The following is a 14,634-nucleotide window of genomic DNA, read 5'->3' on the forward strand; positions in this document are numbered from 1 at the left end:
GTACCGCATCCATTCCGCATTCACTCTCCAGAAACACACGGAAATACACTGGCTTACCAGACTTCTCACACGCTCTTTCCTGCACACTCTTACACACTGTTCTTACCAGTCGCTCTGCTCCACAACCACCACTACTGCTACCAGGCAAACTCGTACTTCCCACTTATTTCGCACCGAAAACATCCTTTTCCCACACTTTCAGACACGCAACAGCTTGATCTGCCAAGCCCACAACGAAATGCATCCCACAGAAGAAACTATATATCATTTTCATGCTGCCTCTTTCACCCTCACTCATTTCACCCCAACCTTCAACTACCTTTGGCAAGATGCCCGCTCTGTATCAACATCCCATTGAACTTCTTCTCCACTGCATGCCGGTCACTCATCGTGTTCTTCACTTGTCGCACAATCTCATTCACCTTTTCACTCCCTTCTTTTGCACACTTTACAATATCATCCACAATCTCCTTAAACCCATCCAACGTTTTCTCGGCACTTCCACACACCATTGGTCGGAGCCCAAGCGTTAGCATCTTCCCAGATGACAATGACATATCATAGTTTCCATAGTGATAGCCCCACTTTGTTGTAGCATCTGTACACAAAGTGACAGGGCCATCACTACCGGTTACCTCGGATACGCATTGCATCTGTGCTAACGCTCGAGTTTCAAGCAGCATAGTCTTCGCAAAAGTCTCTCTCGGTAGTCTCACCTCTTTCTCATTCATTGTGGTTAGCTTTGACAACACAGTTCGAATCACATGCTCTACATTCCTGGCACCCACATTCATTGTCATCAAGTCCTGATACACTTCACGAATACAATCCTGATACATGCCATTCTTAAAAGTACACACTCCGCAATTCAAAAACTCATTCACACACTCTTGTACTCTATCATCAACATTCTCCTCTATCTCCATCTTATCATTTGTCAAGCTTCTGCATTCCTCATTTGCATCCTTTAGTTCTCTACGCAAACTTCTCACACTCTTTTGCAACCTCTTGACTTGTACCTTCTTCTTCGACATCAGCTTTTGCACATTTACCTTTCTCTTTCTCTCACACTCTACCTTGGCAACCGCTTCATCTGCTCTTACCTTAAAAAATACCTAGCTGCTTCCTCAACTCCTTTTCTCTTAACTTGTATTCTTTCTCTGCCTTAAACTTCACCTCCACTTTCTCCTTCACAGCCAATCGACGCCCTAGTTCTCTACACCTCTTCAATCTCTTTGTACTCTTAGTTCTTATCTTCTCCACAAGTACCTTCGAGCTCCTTTCCTTTTTCTTCATCATTTGCAGTTGCATACATTTCACTTTCTTCTCTGCTTTCAACATTTCCACTTCCATTACAAGCTCATCCACTCTCTTTTTCTCAACCTCTGATTCCTCCACCAACATCTTCTTTTCCTCACTGACTTCACGCAATGCATCCTTTATGCCCCTGTTTTCCTCAAACTTTCTTTCTAACACTTCAACTTTCATTTTCAAATTCTTAACAACATCACTTTGCCTCATCTCACTTGTACTTGCTTCATCAACATTCTCTGTATGCAGTCGCTCACACTCACAGAAACACTTCTCCATCAATTGTCCAACCTGCTCCTTGCCTACCTTCCGACCCCGCTTCCTGGCTGCAATCACACGCACTAGCCTGTTCTCAAATGCTTTCACACTTTTCTCATACACAAAAAACTTACACACAATTTCTCTCATTTTCTCAATCACATTTCTTCGACAACTCACCTTCTTTTCCTCAACCATCAGTTCATCCCACATACCGAACACAAATCCATTTTTCAAACTCTCTAATTCCTTCTTGACAACAACAATCTCATCCCCTTTACCAGCTTTCATACTGTTCAAATCACTCAAACTAATGCCAACTTCATCACAAAAATACTCAAAACTAGCCATTACCAATTAATCCAACAAGATAACAGTAAATTTCTCAACAGTTTTATTTTCAAAACAGATAAATAACATAGCAAAGTTAAAATTTAAAACAGAAAACCAACAGGATTAGGATAAGAAACTTCTCAGTATTAAATATAAATTTAAATCTAAAAAATAACACAGCAAAGCTACTAATCACTAAGTGAAATTGAAAATGGAAAGACGATAACAATTAAGTTCTCAAAATTTAAATGTAAAAAAAAAAATAATAATTAACAGAGCTACAATTAAAAAAAGTTAAATTGAAAATTGAAAACTGGAAATCAACAAGATAATAAAACTTCCCAATTTAAATGAAAACAATGCAAAAAAACAACAGCCAAGTTACTAAGTTAAATTGAAGATGGAGAAACGCTGAAAAGCAACAATAAAACTTTTTAATATTATTAAGTCAAAAATGCTAGACAACACAGTAAAGTTGTTAGTTAAATTAAAAATGAAACACAGGTTATTAAAATTGAAAACTGAAAACCAACAAGAACAAGATAACAATAAAACTTCTCAATAAATTTGTATAAATGTCAAAAATGCTAAATAGCACAGCTAAGTTACTAAGTTAAATTTAAAATTGAAGTTGTAAAGCAACAAGATAACAATAAAACTGCTCAATATTTAAATGTCAAAAAAGATAAACAACACAGCTAAAGTTTAGTAAAATTGAAAAATGAGAACTGAATTCTGAAAACTGAACACTAATGATACTGAAAGAGTACAAAAATCAACACAAAAGTTTGTTTTTCGAAGATAATACGAATACACTCTATAAACAACCAAAATTTCTCTGGAAACAATTTAAAATTCCCGCTGTTATTCTTCAATTTTGGTAAACAATACTTGCGACACTTTCCACACGTCCGATCTTAACCTTGGAAACGCCAACATTGCACACTCTCCGGGGGACGCGGCGCTGTAGTCTCCATTTTGCAAAACCACTGCGCAGCATACAATAGTCTGGTTTCGGCCCAATGACGTCACCCCGTAAACAGCTTTGCCGTGTGCTGCATGCGTTACTATTTACACGAGGTGGAAACCAGACAACTAGCTGTATACACAACCTCTGTACCGGATAGGTGCATAAACTTGAGCAACCCCTCATGTTGATTGCGCTTTCATCGGAAACTGCCTCGTTCTTGAACTTTGACACTGCTGTCATTCGTAAGATCACGAATGGGGCTTTCCAACGGTATGCAACTGTATCGCGGGCTGACAGGCTCTCATTGCGTATAATCAAACGCTACATTAATTCAAGATCATGTTTATCGCCCTGACCCGGGTTAAAGATGAAAAGATAAACATCTAAGCTTCATTTTAGGGGGAAGTATGACAATATTGGGACATATTTCGTGAGACTACAACCACAACGAAAAACTTCATCACGCTCGGAAACAAAAAATTAATAAATCGACGGGACGCAGAAAAGCGATATTTTTCAGCGCAAAGTACGGATTTAAATTGCCCTTTTCTAGAACACTAAAATTATAGTAAGTGTCAAATTCAATCAAGTACTACATCAAAGTGGTCTTAATACATTCATTTTGTTTAATTTTTTTTATTCTCCTCCATTTTGTTAAAATAATTTTTGGAAGATGAAACATTGACACTGGACGTGAAAAAGTTCGCCGTTTTTACGCGTGTCACGTGACCCGTATTGACAGCCCTACCTCTATTGTATTGATCGTGGGGTTTAAGGGCTTCATGTCATTTCTCAACCTTGACGAAGGTAAGCTTTTTTTACACACTTTTTCCAGGCCCTCGCTACAAACGTCTGAAAACAATCGTTGTAACCGTGTTCTCGCAACTTCCGTGCTCGTATAATCCATATTTTAATGCATTGAAACACGCACGGGGCAGTTCGGGACCGGCAAAAAACCTCGTAATAACCGGAACCTCGTAACATGCGAGCTCGTAATAACGGGAGTCGACGTATATGCTTTTGTATTTATTTTTCGCTAGGCAATTTGGACAGCAATGCAAGAAGCTGTTAGTGTTGGTCACATTGTAGGGAAGTTTTACAGTAATTACCTGACAAAAAATCTACGCATGTGAAATTATTTTACCTATTATTTTTGTTCGGAGTAGCTTTGAGACTGAAGAGTGAGCCGCAGTCCCAGCCCTATAAAGTGAACAAACAGAAACAACAGCCACAGTTGGTAAGTTCAGTGTATCATTGCCGCGTTCGCATTGCATACAATCAAACAAGCAAACACCCCAACAAACAAACAAACAAACAAACAAACAAACAAACAAACAAACAAACAAACAAACAAACAAACAAACAAACAAACAAACAAACAAACAAACAAACAAACAAACAAACAAACAAACAAACAAACAAACAAACAAACAAACAAACAAACAAACAAACAACAAACAAACAAACAAACAAACAAACAAACAAACAAACAAACAAACAAACAAACAAACAAACAAACAAACAAACAAACAAACAAACAAACAAACAAACAAACAAACAAACAAACAAACAAACAAACAAACAAACAAACACACAAACACACAAACAAACACACAAACAAACACACAAACAAACAAACAACTAACAAACCAACCAAACAACCAACCAAGCAAGCAAGCAAGCAAGCAAGCAAGCAGGCAAACAAACAAGCAAACAAACAATTAACAAACAAGTAAACAAACATACAAACAAACTTATATGTTTGTTCCAAATTACTGTGTATCCTGTATGAACCTCTTGAGAAACTAAAGATAAAGTATTTAGGTTTGCTAAATTGAAGCTGAGTAAATCTTGAAAACTGTTCAGCCGTCTTGTTGTTTGTACATGGCACAACATAATGTGCTTCCGAACCAACATAGCCAAATCTTGTTTGGATTCTCTCTTTTGATAGCCGCACTCCACAATGGATGCCTTCTTGAAAGAACAATCTGAAGTGCAGCTCCAACGCCACAAGTACATCCAGGAGTCATGTGCTAACCACCCACACCTCAACGTGGGCGCTATCAGCCACACAACAAAGAGACAGATACTTGTGGTCGACAAGCATAGGCTTCTTTACTGCTTCATACCAAAGGTGCTATTTAAGGGAAACGTTTTTTATTTTGTTTGGGGTTATTATACAAGATATGTAATTGCAGTAATAATAACCAGCTTTTATACAGCTCTTTTCACACCCGAGGGCATCTCAAAGCGCTTCCGACATTATTACCCCTTGTCAATGGGCCTTGAATCATTTATCAACCATCTCAACTCCCTTGGGAGTATACAGCCTGTGCGAAAATATATGCGCTACTCGGCTAAACCATGCACAAGAACCACTGGGTGGAGAGAAGTAATTTTAATGAAGTGTCTTCTTGCTCACCGAGGCGATGGTCGCAGCCACTGCAAGTGATGGGGGACGTGCGCCCATAGCCTCATTTTGGGTAAGAATTATGACGTCATGCATAAATATTAAGAGAGGCGTATTAACAACATTACCAATGATGTATTCATCGAAGTAAACTGTATTCGTTTGTGTCGTTATTTTTATGCTACACAAGGCTGGATGCACCAACTGGAAGACAGTATTAATGGTGATGGATGGATATCGGAATAGAACGGACGATATCACAGGACCAATGGCCCACAATTACTACGATAAAAGGAGACTCAGCTCTTACAACCAAACGGAGCAAAAATACCGTCTGGAAACCTACACCAAGTTCACCGTCACACGGCATCCATTTGAACGTGCTCTATCAGCGTACGGAAACAGGTTCGCAAACATGGACGTTTACAGAGGGCGTCCGCCCTACCAAAAACTTGCCAGGTATATCATGAAGAAGTTCAGGAAAAATGCAACGCCCGTGCAGCTGAAGACTGGCGAGAATATTACGTGGGTTGAGTGGGTTTCGTACCTCACTAAATCTCGCCCGGAAAAGTTTGACGTGCACTGGATGGCGTACTTTCAACTATGTTCTCCGTGCAAAATAAACTACGACTACTTTGGCAAATTGGACACCATTTCAAATGATTCTGAATACATTCAGACAAAGTTGGGTATACAAAAGAAAGTGTCGTTCCCGTCGAGAGAAACCAGTCTTCCGTATAACAGTTCAGACAAATTTGATAACTACATGAGTCAGTTAAGTCAAGAACAACTTCGAAATCTTTGGGAGGTGTACAGGTTAGACTTTGAGCTGTTTGGGTACCCAAAACCAAATTTGTCTTAAAAACAGCGTGGGTCAAATTGTCAATACGCCGCATCTACCCTTCTTTGGGTGGACTGGGGATAACAACGCTAATTAATAAGGGAATCATTGTGTGGTGAAGTGTGTTGAATCGGTTTTCAACTAGTGGTTTAAACACCTCGCGATGCCCTCTCGACCAATCAGAATAGATAAACTGTCTTAGGTATTTATGAATGGCTCTTCATTGTAAGAGACGCGCTTGTTGAGGACTTTCTAAACACGTTTACAATGAAACTAAACCAAACACACAAACAGACCCAAAAGTCGAAGTTTGGCTAACATTAATCACTCAAACAATGTACCTATAGGTTCGGGTTTGTGGAGTCCTGCCTCGTTGTTTTTGCTTTTGCCTTATATCAATCAAAACTTTAAACGTTTGACATCCAAGACAAGCTTTGGTAGGGTTGAAACTGCAGACATTAAAGGCAGTGGACACTATTGGTAATTACTCAAAATAATTTTTTGGCATAAAACCTTTCTTGGTGATGAGTAGTGGGGAGAGGTTGATGGTATAACACATTGTGAGAAACGGCTCCCTCTGAAGTGCCATAGAAAGAAGTAATTTTCCATGAATTTGATTTCGAGACCTCAGATTTAGAACTTGAGGTCTCGAAATCATTCATCTAAACGCACACAACTTCGTGTGACAAGGGTGTTTTTTCTTTTATTACTATCTCGCAAGTTCGATGACCGATTGAGCTCAAATTTTCACAGCTTTGTTATTGTATGCATATGTTGAGATACAGCAACTGTGAAGGCTAGTGTCCACTGCCTTTAATTGGTAGTACTAAGAGAAGGTGTGGATGTTGGTTTCGTGTAAAACGTATTTGCGCCCGTTGCCCTCTATGTATAGTACTCTTCCTCTGTGCCGTAAGAAACTGGTATTGTACCAGAAAGCTGAACTGTTTAAGGAACACAGAATTGGTGGTCGCTAACAAAACAGTTGCTGGCAGTGGAAGCACTTTGTGTTATCCACCATATACTTCAACAGACACCGCTGTCGAAGTTTGAGATCGATCGGCCATTTTGGGTCACGAGAGAAATGTGAAAAACTGATTAAAAATAATATTTTGCATAGCATCGAGGGGACAAAAAAAAAAGGGGAAACGCTCACTTAGCGATAAGCTTAAGGAGCGATGAACAGCAAACGCGAAGTTAGATTACTCATTTCTCAATAAGTATGACATTTCAGACATTAATATTTCAAGGGATGTTTTAAACTATCATCATCAAAAGACCGGGTAAGTTTTACGTAATTAATCTGTGATCTTCACGATTTTTGTTTCTTACATATTCTGTAGCGGAGTCGGGATAACAACGGGTGGTGAAGAAGTGACGTAATCTGTCGTCTAGAGTATTGGTGTATTATACTAAAATTAGTATTGCCCATTTCAAAGTACTTACCAGTTGCATATTTCCACCTGAAGTTGTCACGTATGTCAAGGAGGATAAAATGTCACCGTACTTAATATAGAAGGTTATTACATAGAATATGTTGTTGACCCATCCCTGTGTGATCAGACCAGTAATGTACACTTTAGCATTGAAGTTGACTCGTATCCATGGAGTCGAGTCTGTAGCGCCTCCGCACCAAATACCTTGATAATGAACGATGGTAACACCACAATGTGAATACAAACCAATGTTTGTGTTTTGCCTAAACATTGAGCTGAATAAAAACATTTGTATTGAATACAATCAATGGAGCCGGAAAAAATTGTCGATAGTTCCCATCCACTACCCTTTAATTAAGGGAATAAAAGGGCAGTGACGAGGTCCAAAAACAGCCGTTTTACACCGGCAGGGCCGAAGTCGATGGCCTTTTTCGCACGGCCACGAATCCGCAGGGTTTTCATCGGCCGTTTAAGAACGAGCCACTACTCTTTTAGTCCCGTTCATAAACTCCATTTTGGTTAAGGCGCCTTGTCAAAACCTCCCGGGCGTTCCTCCGCTGACAGTCTGCGGACTGGACAGCAAATACCGCCGTTGCTAAGGACCTCGGACAGTCTGTGAAGAACGGCGATGTGCGTTGAAGCGCGGCGAAGTTAATGAGCTATCCTTGCCGGGCGCTATTGTTAGTATAACAATAAGTCTCATGAATAAACAAGTTGTATTTTCAGGTCGTAAATATCAGCGGCTTGGACGCGGACCGGCCGTGCTCTTCCAGAACAATACATTTTCTACTCATGAATAACATCCTCCTGGAAGCGGACAGGCCGCACCGACAAGATAATTACACCATCCAGCGCTTGTGATAATCAGGGAACGATTTCGCCTGTATCACATCGCAATTTGTGATGCAATTTTGATGATTTGCTATGCAATTGTAAAAAGTGCATCGCAAATGTTGCGATCCAATTTGCGATCCATCGTCATTAGCTTCGATGAAATAATTTAGCTCATACAAATTAGTAAACACAACGGAAACTGTATTTATTCATCATTAATGATGATATTGTCGAAAACTAACGCCTTCGCATTTAATTAGTATGAGCATTGAGCCAGATAAAAGCCTTGAAAAGCTATTGTGTCCATTTTATCCTTACAAACAAATATTCGAGAGCCGATTATTGTTCCCAAATGGGAGCTTGTACTTTTATACAATCATTACCAAAAGGTTAAACAAATTTGCATAAATATTAAGCTATCTTTTAAAAATTGAACTACGATTCCAGTTGTTTACTGCAAGAATCTTGAAAAATTGGTTTTCAGAAACTCGGGCGGTGCAGTGACTAGAGGGTTAGCTTACAACGGAGTTTGCACGTAGCCTTGAACTTTTGTCGAATCCGGGAATAAAGACAACCATTTTTAAAATTCATGTTTTGGTAATGTAGGCCCAACCAAGTCTTAAAAATCACACATTGGAGGAAATGGATTTTAGTTACACATCCACCCTTACTTTGCTTTTTAATCTGCAAATTAAGGTAAAACCATTGTTAACCACCTACGTTCCTCCGCGGTTCCGCCGGTCAGCTCATAAGCTGGACCTTACAATGGCTGACCGGTCACTCCGCGGAGCCCCCGGAATGTTCATGTTTATTGACATGTAAATGAGCCGTCGTGGCCGTGGACATGCCCGGTTGCTACGGGTTCTTTTGTTACAAAAATCCGCGGACTCCCGCAGAATGCACGCGGAATGGAACAGCTTGGAGGTTTTGACAAGGCGCCTAAAGTGCGTAATAAAGTATGAAACTCTTACTGAAAACATAATAATCTGTATTCTGACGTCTGAGCTCTGTACGTGTGGTGCTTCTTTTTTTTTTTGAGACAGTTTTCGGATTTGCACTCGTGTGCGTAGTATATAATGCTATCTCGTATCCATGGGCTAATGGCGCGGCGATATCAATCACCACAGGGAACAAGGTTGTTTGTTGACCTGCACAATGCCATCCGAAAACAACCGGTTATAAACAGAGCTCCAGCTGGACATTATCAACCGTTTAAATACCCCCACGTGACGAGCTCTCCCACAGAAGGAAAAGCGAAACAGCACTGTCTGGGGGTATTTATGAATATGAAATTAAGGTAAAACTTAAGCTTACAAGCTTAAAGGCATTGGACACTATTGGTAATTACTCAAAACAACTACCAGCATAAAACTTCACTTGGTAACGAGTAATGCTACTCTCACACTAGGGAAAACATGCTAGCGAATGGGCTTTCGAATAGAATTATTTGACAATCGCTCAAACTTCGCAACATATGCCGTGTTTCGTAAGCGTTGGTAACAATTTCGGAACGTTTACTAGTCACTCTCTACCTCTTTTCGAAGATCACTCAATCAAAATGTGGCGAATATTCTTGCGATTATGAATAAATTCTTACGAATAAAAATGTTTACATTCGCGGTGAATTCGCCAAACAATTGCGATTGGATGGTGAAAATTGTCATCGTGGTCACCTCTCGGTCGTCCCTCGACCTCTCCTTAACAATATAATATGACGAATGCTGACCAACGCTACAGTTATGCGTTTTTTAAGGAAATGACTGCCATTTTGAATATATTACGTCATAATGAGGTCAAGGTCAATTTATTGAGCATCAACATAGTCACCATAAAGGATATTAATTTGTTACAAACTAATACCACCCTTATTGAATTCCTTGGCCTCAGAAACATAATTTTGGCATGTAGAAATCCAACCATGGTGTTTGCGTTTGCTTTATTACATTAAAAGACGTAATGACGTCATAATGACGTAATTCAAGGTCATCCCATTCTCAGATTTTTTGGAGCAATTTTTAGTGCATCTGACTAAGTTGTGTTAAAGGCCGTGGACACTATTGGTAATTGTCATATGGGGGGCAAGAGCGGGGGCAAGGGTTCAGAGCGGAGGGTGGGGGGCATTCCCCCTCCCCCCTCCTCTGGTTACGTCACTGGAGAAGACTGGTGTTTGACACGTACCAATAGTGTCCTTAATCCTTGCAAAATCCTTCCGGGATTCCCGCTGGGATTTCAACCATCCGGACTACGCCGTGCGGGATCCGTAAACAAAAAACACACAGGCGTGTTTATGGTGCAGACCGTGGACTTCTCTTTTTTCTCCCATTGTTTTGACATAGTTTTTTTTTTTTCAGTCCCCATTGGTTTTGTACACAAAATCTACCGAGGACTGTCCCCCCGGTGTGACTTTTTCCCGGATCCCTTTTGTTAAAGTCCTCGGTTATCAATAGTAGACATGCCCCCCCCCCCCACATACACACACTATCATACCCATTATACCCCTCCGCTCACTCTCTCTCACTCTCTCTCCAACTCTCTTCCATTATTCTTCTCTATCACACAACATTGCGCCTCTTTCACAATCATTCCATTTTCGATGTTTGTTTTCGCCCTATGTTGAAACAATTAAAAAAATGTACCTGGGTTGTTAAGCCTTGCTCCACTAGCTACATAATTGATACTCAAAATGGACGATGCAATTATCTCGCCATCAAGAATGTATCCACTCGCCATACCGAGAGGTATCTCGACTTCTTTTGGACAAACTGCGAGAAAATGAAAATACAAAATAAATAAAAAATAACATAACAAGTGTACGAGGAATTTTTTTTTCATTTTTCCCGGCTAAAATAGACTTTACGTTAAGAATGTTTTATTTTTCTAAGCGTGGGCGAAGAAAAATGTAATTGTTTGTGTTGTTTTGTCTTTGTCAACTAAAACAGGTACTTGAGCAGATTTGTTTTTTGACGGGAATGCTTTTAAATCTTATTAATAACGTATCTGTTTACAATTTAAATGTAATTTTGATATGTGGACACTTATCGATTAAAAAACCAGACACAAACCTCAAGTTATGAAGAAATAAAAACACTTCTGCCGTTGACGGCGTGCGTCAAAATGACATTGCTTTGAAAAAAAAAATGCTTATCGTGAGATGACGAATGTTTTGCTCTTAAAGCCATTGGACCCTTTCGGTAAACAGTGTTGTCCAAGGCCCACACTTTGTGTACCACAACTTCTATATCAAATGACAAACCTGTGAAAATTTAGGCTCAATCGGTCATCGGAGTCGGGAGAAAACAACGGAAAATCCCACCCTTGTTTCCGCGCGTTTCGCCGTGTCATGACATGTGTTTAAAATAAATCCGTAATTCTCGTTAATGAGAATTTATATTGTTTTGCTGTTTTCTCAAAAAGTAAAGCATTTCATGGAATAATATTTCAAGAGAAGTCTTTCACCATTGCCTTCTGTAAACCCTGTAAATTATTTGTAAATCTGTGAACTTTTTTTTTTTTCTGAACCGAGAGGGTCCAATGGCTTTAAATCAATAGTAGTTAATAAATTGTTATATTATCAGGTAAAAAGTTGTGCTTTATGGCTTTTATAGCAAAATTCGTTCGATTAAAGTAACGGATTCACGTTCAGAATCGAGAAAAGTGCGAATTTTGTTTACCTCCCTGTAGTGCATGTGATCTATTTCCCGAATACGCGGCTAGCTCCTCTGGGGAATACGCGGCTGACAATTTCGGGCCCAATACTGTGCTAGGTTCCGTTCGGTTATGGCACTAACACACGTGTGTGGATGGTTGCATAGTACCTAGTACCCACTTCTTTTATTCAGTACATTCTATGTTTGTGCAGCATAGGTACCAGCCTATTCGCTGATGCACGTTGGCAGCATGATATGCATCCAATACTTCGTGTACTCCGTCGCGGCGGAGTCACGTGAATGTTGGCATATATTTTGTTTAGGGTCGACACATATTTTTGGACGAAATGTTGACACTTATTTTTAGGTGTCGCATCGCACGATGGGTTGGGTGTAGCACGATGGGTTTGCACATATTTGTCAACAAGTAGTAAAATAATAGTTTGGACCATGTTGACACGTACTTTTCTATAGTTAAATAACCAGAAGTATTTTTTGTTTTTAATGTTGACATATAGTTTCCAAAAATGTTGACAAATATTTTTTCACAAACTGTTGACAGGTATTAAAAAAAATATATATATTTTTGGCGGGTTGAAGGGTATTTTGTAACAATGTTGATATATATTTTATGCCGGTTGAATGATTGTAACAATGTTGATCATTATTTTATGTGGGTACAAGGATATTTTGTAACAATGTTGATATATATTTTATGCGGGTTGAAGGATATGTTTTAACAATGTTAATATATATTTTTTGCGGGTTAAAGGATATTTTGTAACAATGTTGGTATATATTTTTGTACGGGTTGAAGGATATTTTGTAACAATGTTGATATATATTTCACGTGGGTAGAAGGATATTTTGTAATGTTGAACCATGTTTCCATCACGTTGACACAATTTCAATTTGTTGCCACTAATTCGGTTAAATGTTCAGCAGTAATGTTATGTTGTGATATATTTTTTATGTTAACGCAGATTCCGTGCAGTGTTGAATAAATTCCGCTTTGGCGTGCCATACTAGTCAACATATCCAGATTACTCGGTGGTGTGATGACTCCGAAAAAGAAAAAAAAATAGAAAAAAAAATGTACAAACATTTCTGCATTTATATCAAATAAGATATTCTTTAATGATGTAAAGGTACGTCATTAATTATGCCTACCTCCTTTACTTTCGTTCGGGCATCCGCTTTGAAATTTATCCATTGCTGATTTCACCCAGTGGTATTTGTTATAAGGCTGACCGGGATCCTGCTCCGGTACTGGACCGTAGTAAGACGACATCTGACGGCTCTCAACGATGCAAATGTTCGCTGAAATACAAACATGAAAACGGAAAACAGTGATTACACTAATCTGTACATTAACATTGTAACTTGGCACGCGCTAAGAACATGAGTTCGGGGTATATTTCGTCGCCGTTTTCACGAAGTGGCGAATCCGCCCACGCAGCTGAAACACAATGTTTCGAGAAAAACGCTTTTGAAATTATTCAAATTTAAAAAAAGTGTTTTCGCCGGTCTTTTAATAGATTCAAAGTAACATATTTCCAGTTGATATTGTAGTGTATAAGTTGCGTAAACATGATATGACTAGGTACTTATTTCTTTATTTTGATACTCTTTAAACGCAGTGGACACTATTGGTAATTGTCAAAGACTAGCCTTCTCACTTGGTGTATCTCAACATATGCATAACATAACGAACCTGTAAAAAAAATGAGCTCAATCAGTCATCGAACTGGCGAGATATTAATGAAAGAAAAAACACCCGTGTCGCACCCATGGTCACACGAAGTTGTGTGCTTTCAGATGGTTGATTTCGAGACATCACACTCTAAATCTGAGGTCTCGAAATCAAATTCGTGGAAAATTACTTCTTTCTCAAAAACTACGTCACTTCAGAGGAAGCTGTTTCTCACAATGTTTTATACTATCAACCTCTCCCCGTACTCGTAATCAAGACAGGTTTTATGATAATGTTTTTTTTTCTCCATATTGCTTCAAGCCAAATTTATGAAAAACGCGGGGTTAAACAAACCCGCGCGACAAAGGACTCGTGACGTCAGTGGCGGCTATCTGATGTGGAAAATAGAGCCCTCAGTTTGCCAAAGCTGGAGAACTGTGTTCAAACCGAATTAGGGCAAAAATCGTCACTGGCGTCAATTGGTCATTATAATAGATAAGCCGTTTTTTTGACTCTCGGCTGAGAAGCCGCGCGGCCGGGTGCATTTTTGACTCGCGTTATTTATTACTTAATGCAAATTTTGAGAGTAAAATGGTTCTTAACCGGTATCCACGACGTCTATTTGACCATAAGAAGGTAATAGTTAGAATATTGAGATAATCATTTAGTGGCTGTTAAAGGTTAAAACAAATCATCACAATAACACACAGTTTGGTTTGATTATACGTAATCAGAAAGGACTCCAAATACTAAACAAACGCTGCACACAGCGTAACATTGTTTGATCTGGAATTCCGGTTCAAACCGGACGTGAAATTTGACAATTAAAGGAAAAACATATTCTTTTTAAATGCAAAGTGGACTTTTACAATATATACATGAGTGAAACGGTATATAACAACTT

General features: G+C 39.2%; 1 protein-coding gene across 2 annotated transcripts in view; it reads left to right on the top strand.

Moving 5' to 3' along the window:
* LOC117299713 (carbohydrate sulfotransferase 14-like) overlaps positions 1-6,650 on the top strand; it is a 32,984-nt gene extending 26,334 nt beyond the window's left edge. For both annotated transcript variants that reach the window (XM_033783268.1, XM_033783267.1), the window contains exons 3-5: positions 4,039-4,109; positions 4,824-5,006; positions 5,473-6,650. In XM_033783268.1, the coding sequence (XP_033639159.1) occupies positions 4,039-4,109; positions 4,824-5,006; positions 5,473-6,144 (926 nt within the window). In that variant the 3' untranslated portion in view covers positions 6,145-6,650. The remainder of the gene's footprint in view (positions 1-4,038; positions 4,110-4,823; positions 5,007-5,472) is intronic.
* The last annotated feature ends 7,984 nt before the right edge of the window (positions 6,651-14,634 follow it).

The sequence above is a fragment of the Asterias rubens genome, chromosome 14 (assembly GCF_902459465.1).
Source record: "Asterias rubens chromosome 14, eAstRub1.3, whole genome shotgun sequence".
NCBI lineage: Eukaryota > Metazoa > Echinodermata > Asteroidea > Forcipulatida > Asteriidae > Asterias > Asterias rubens.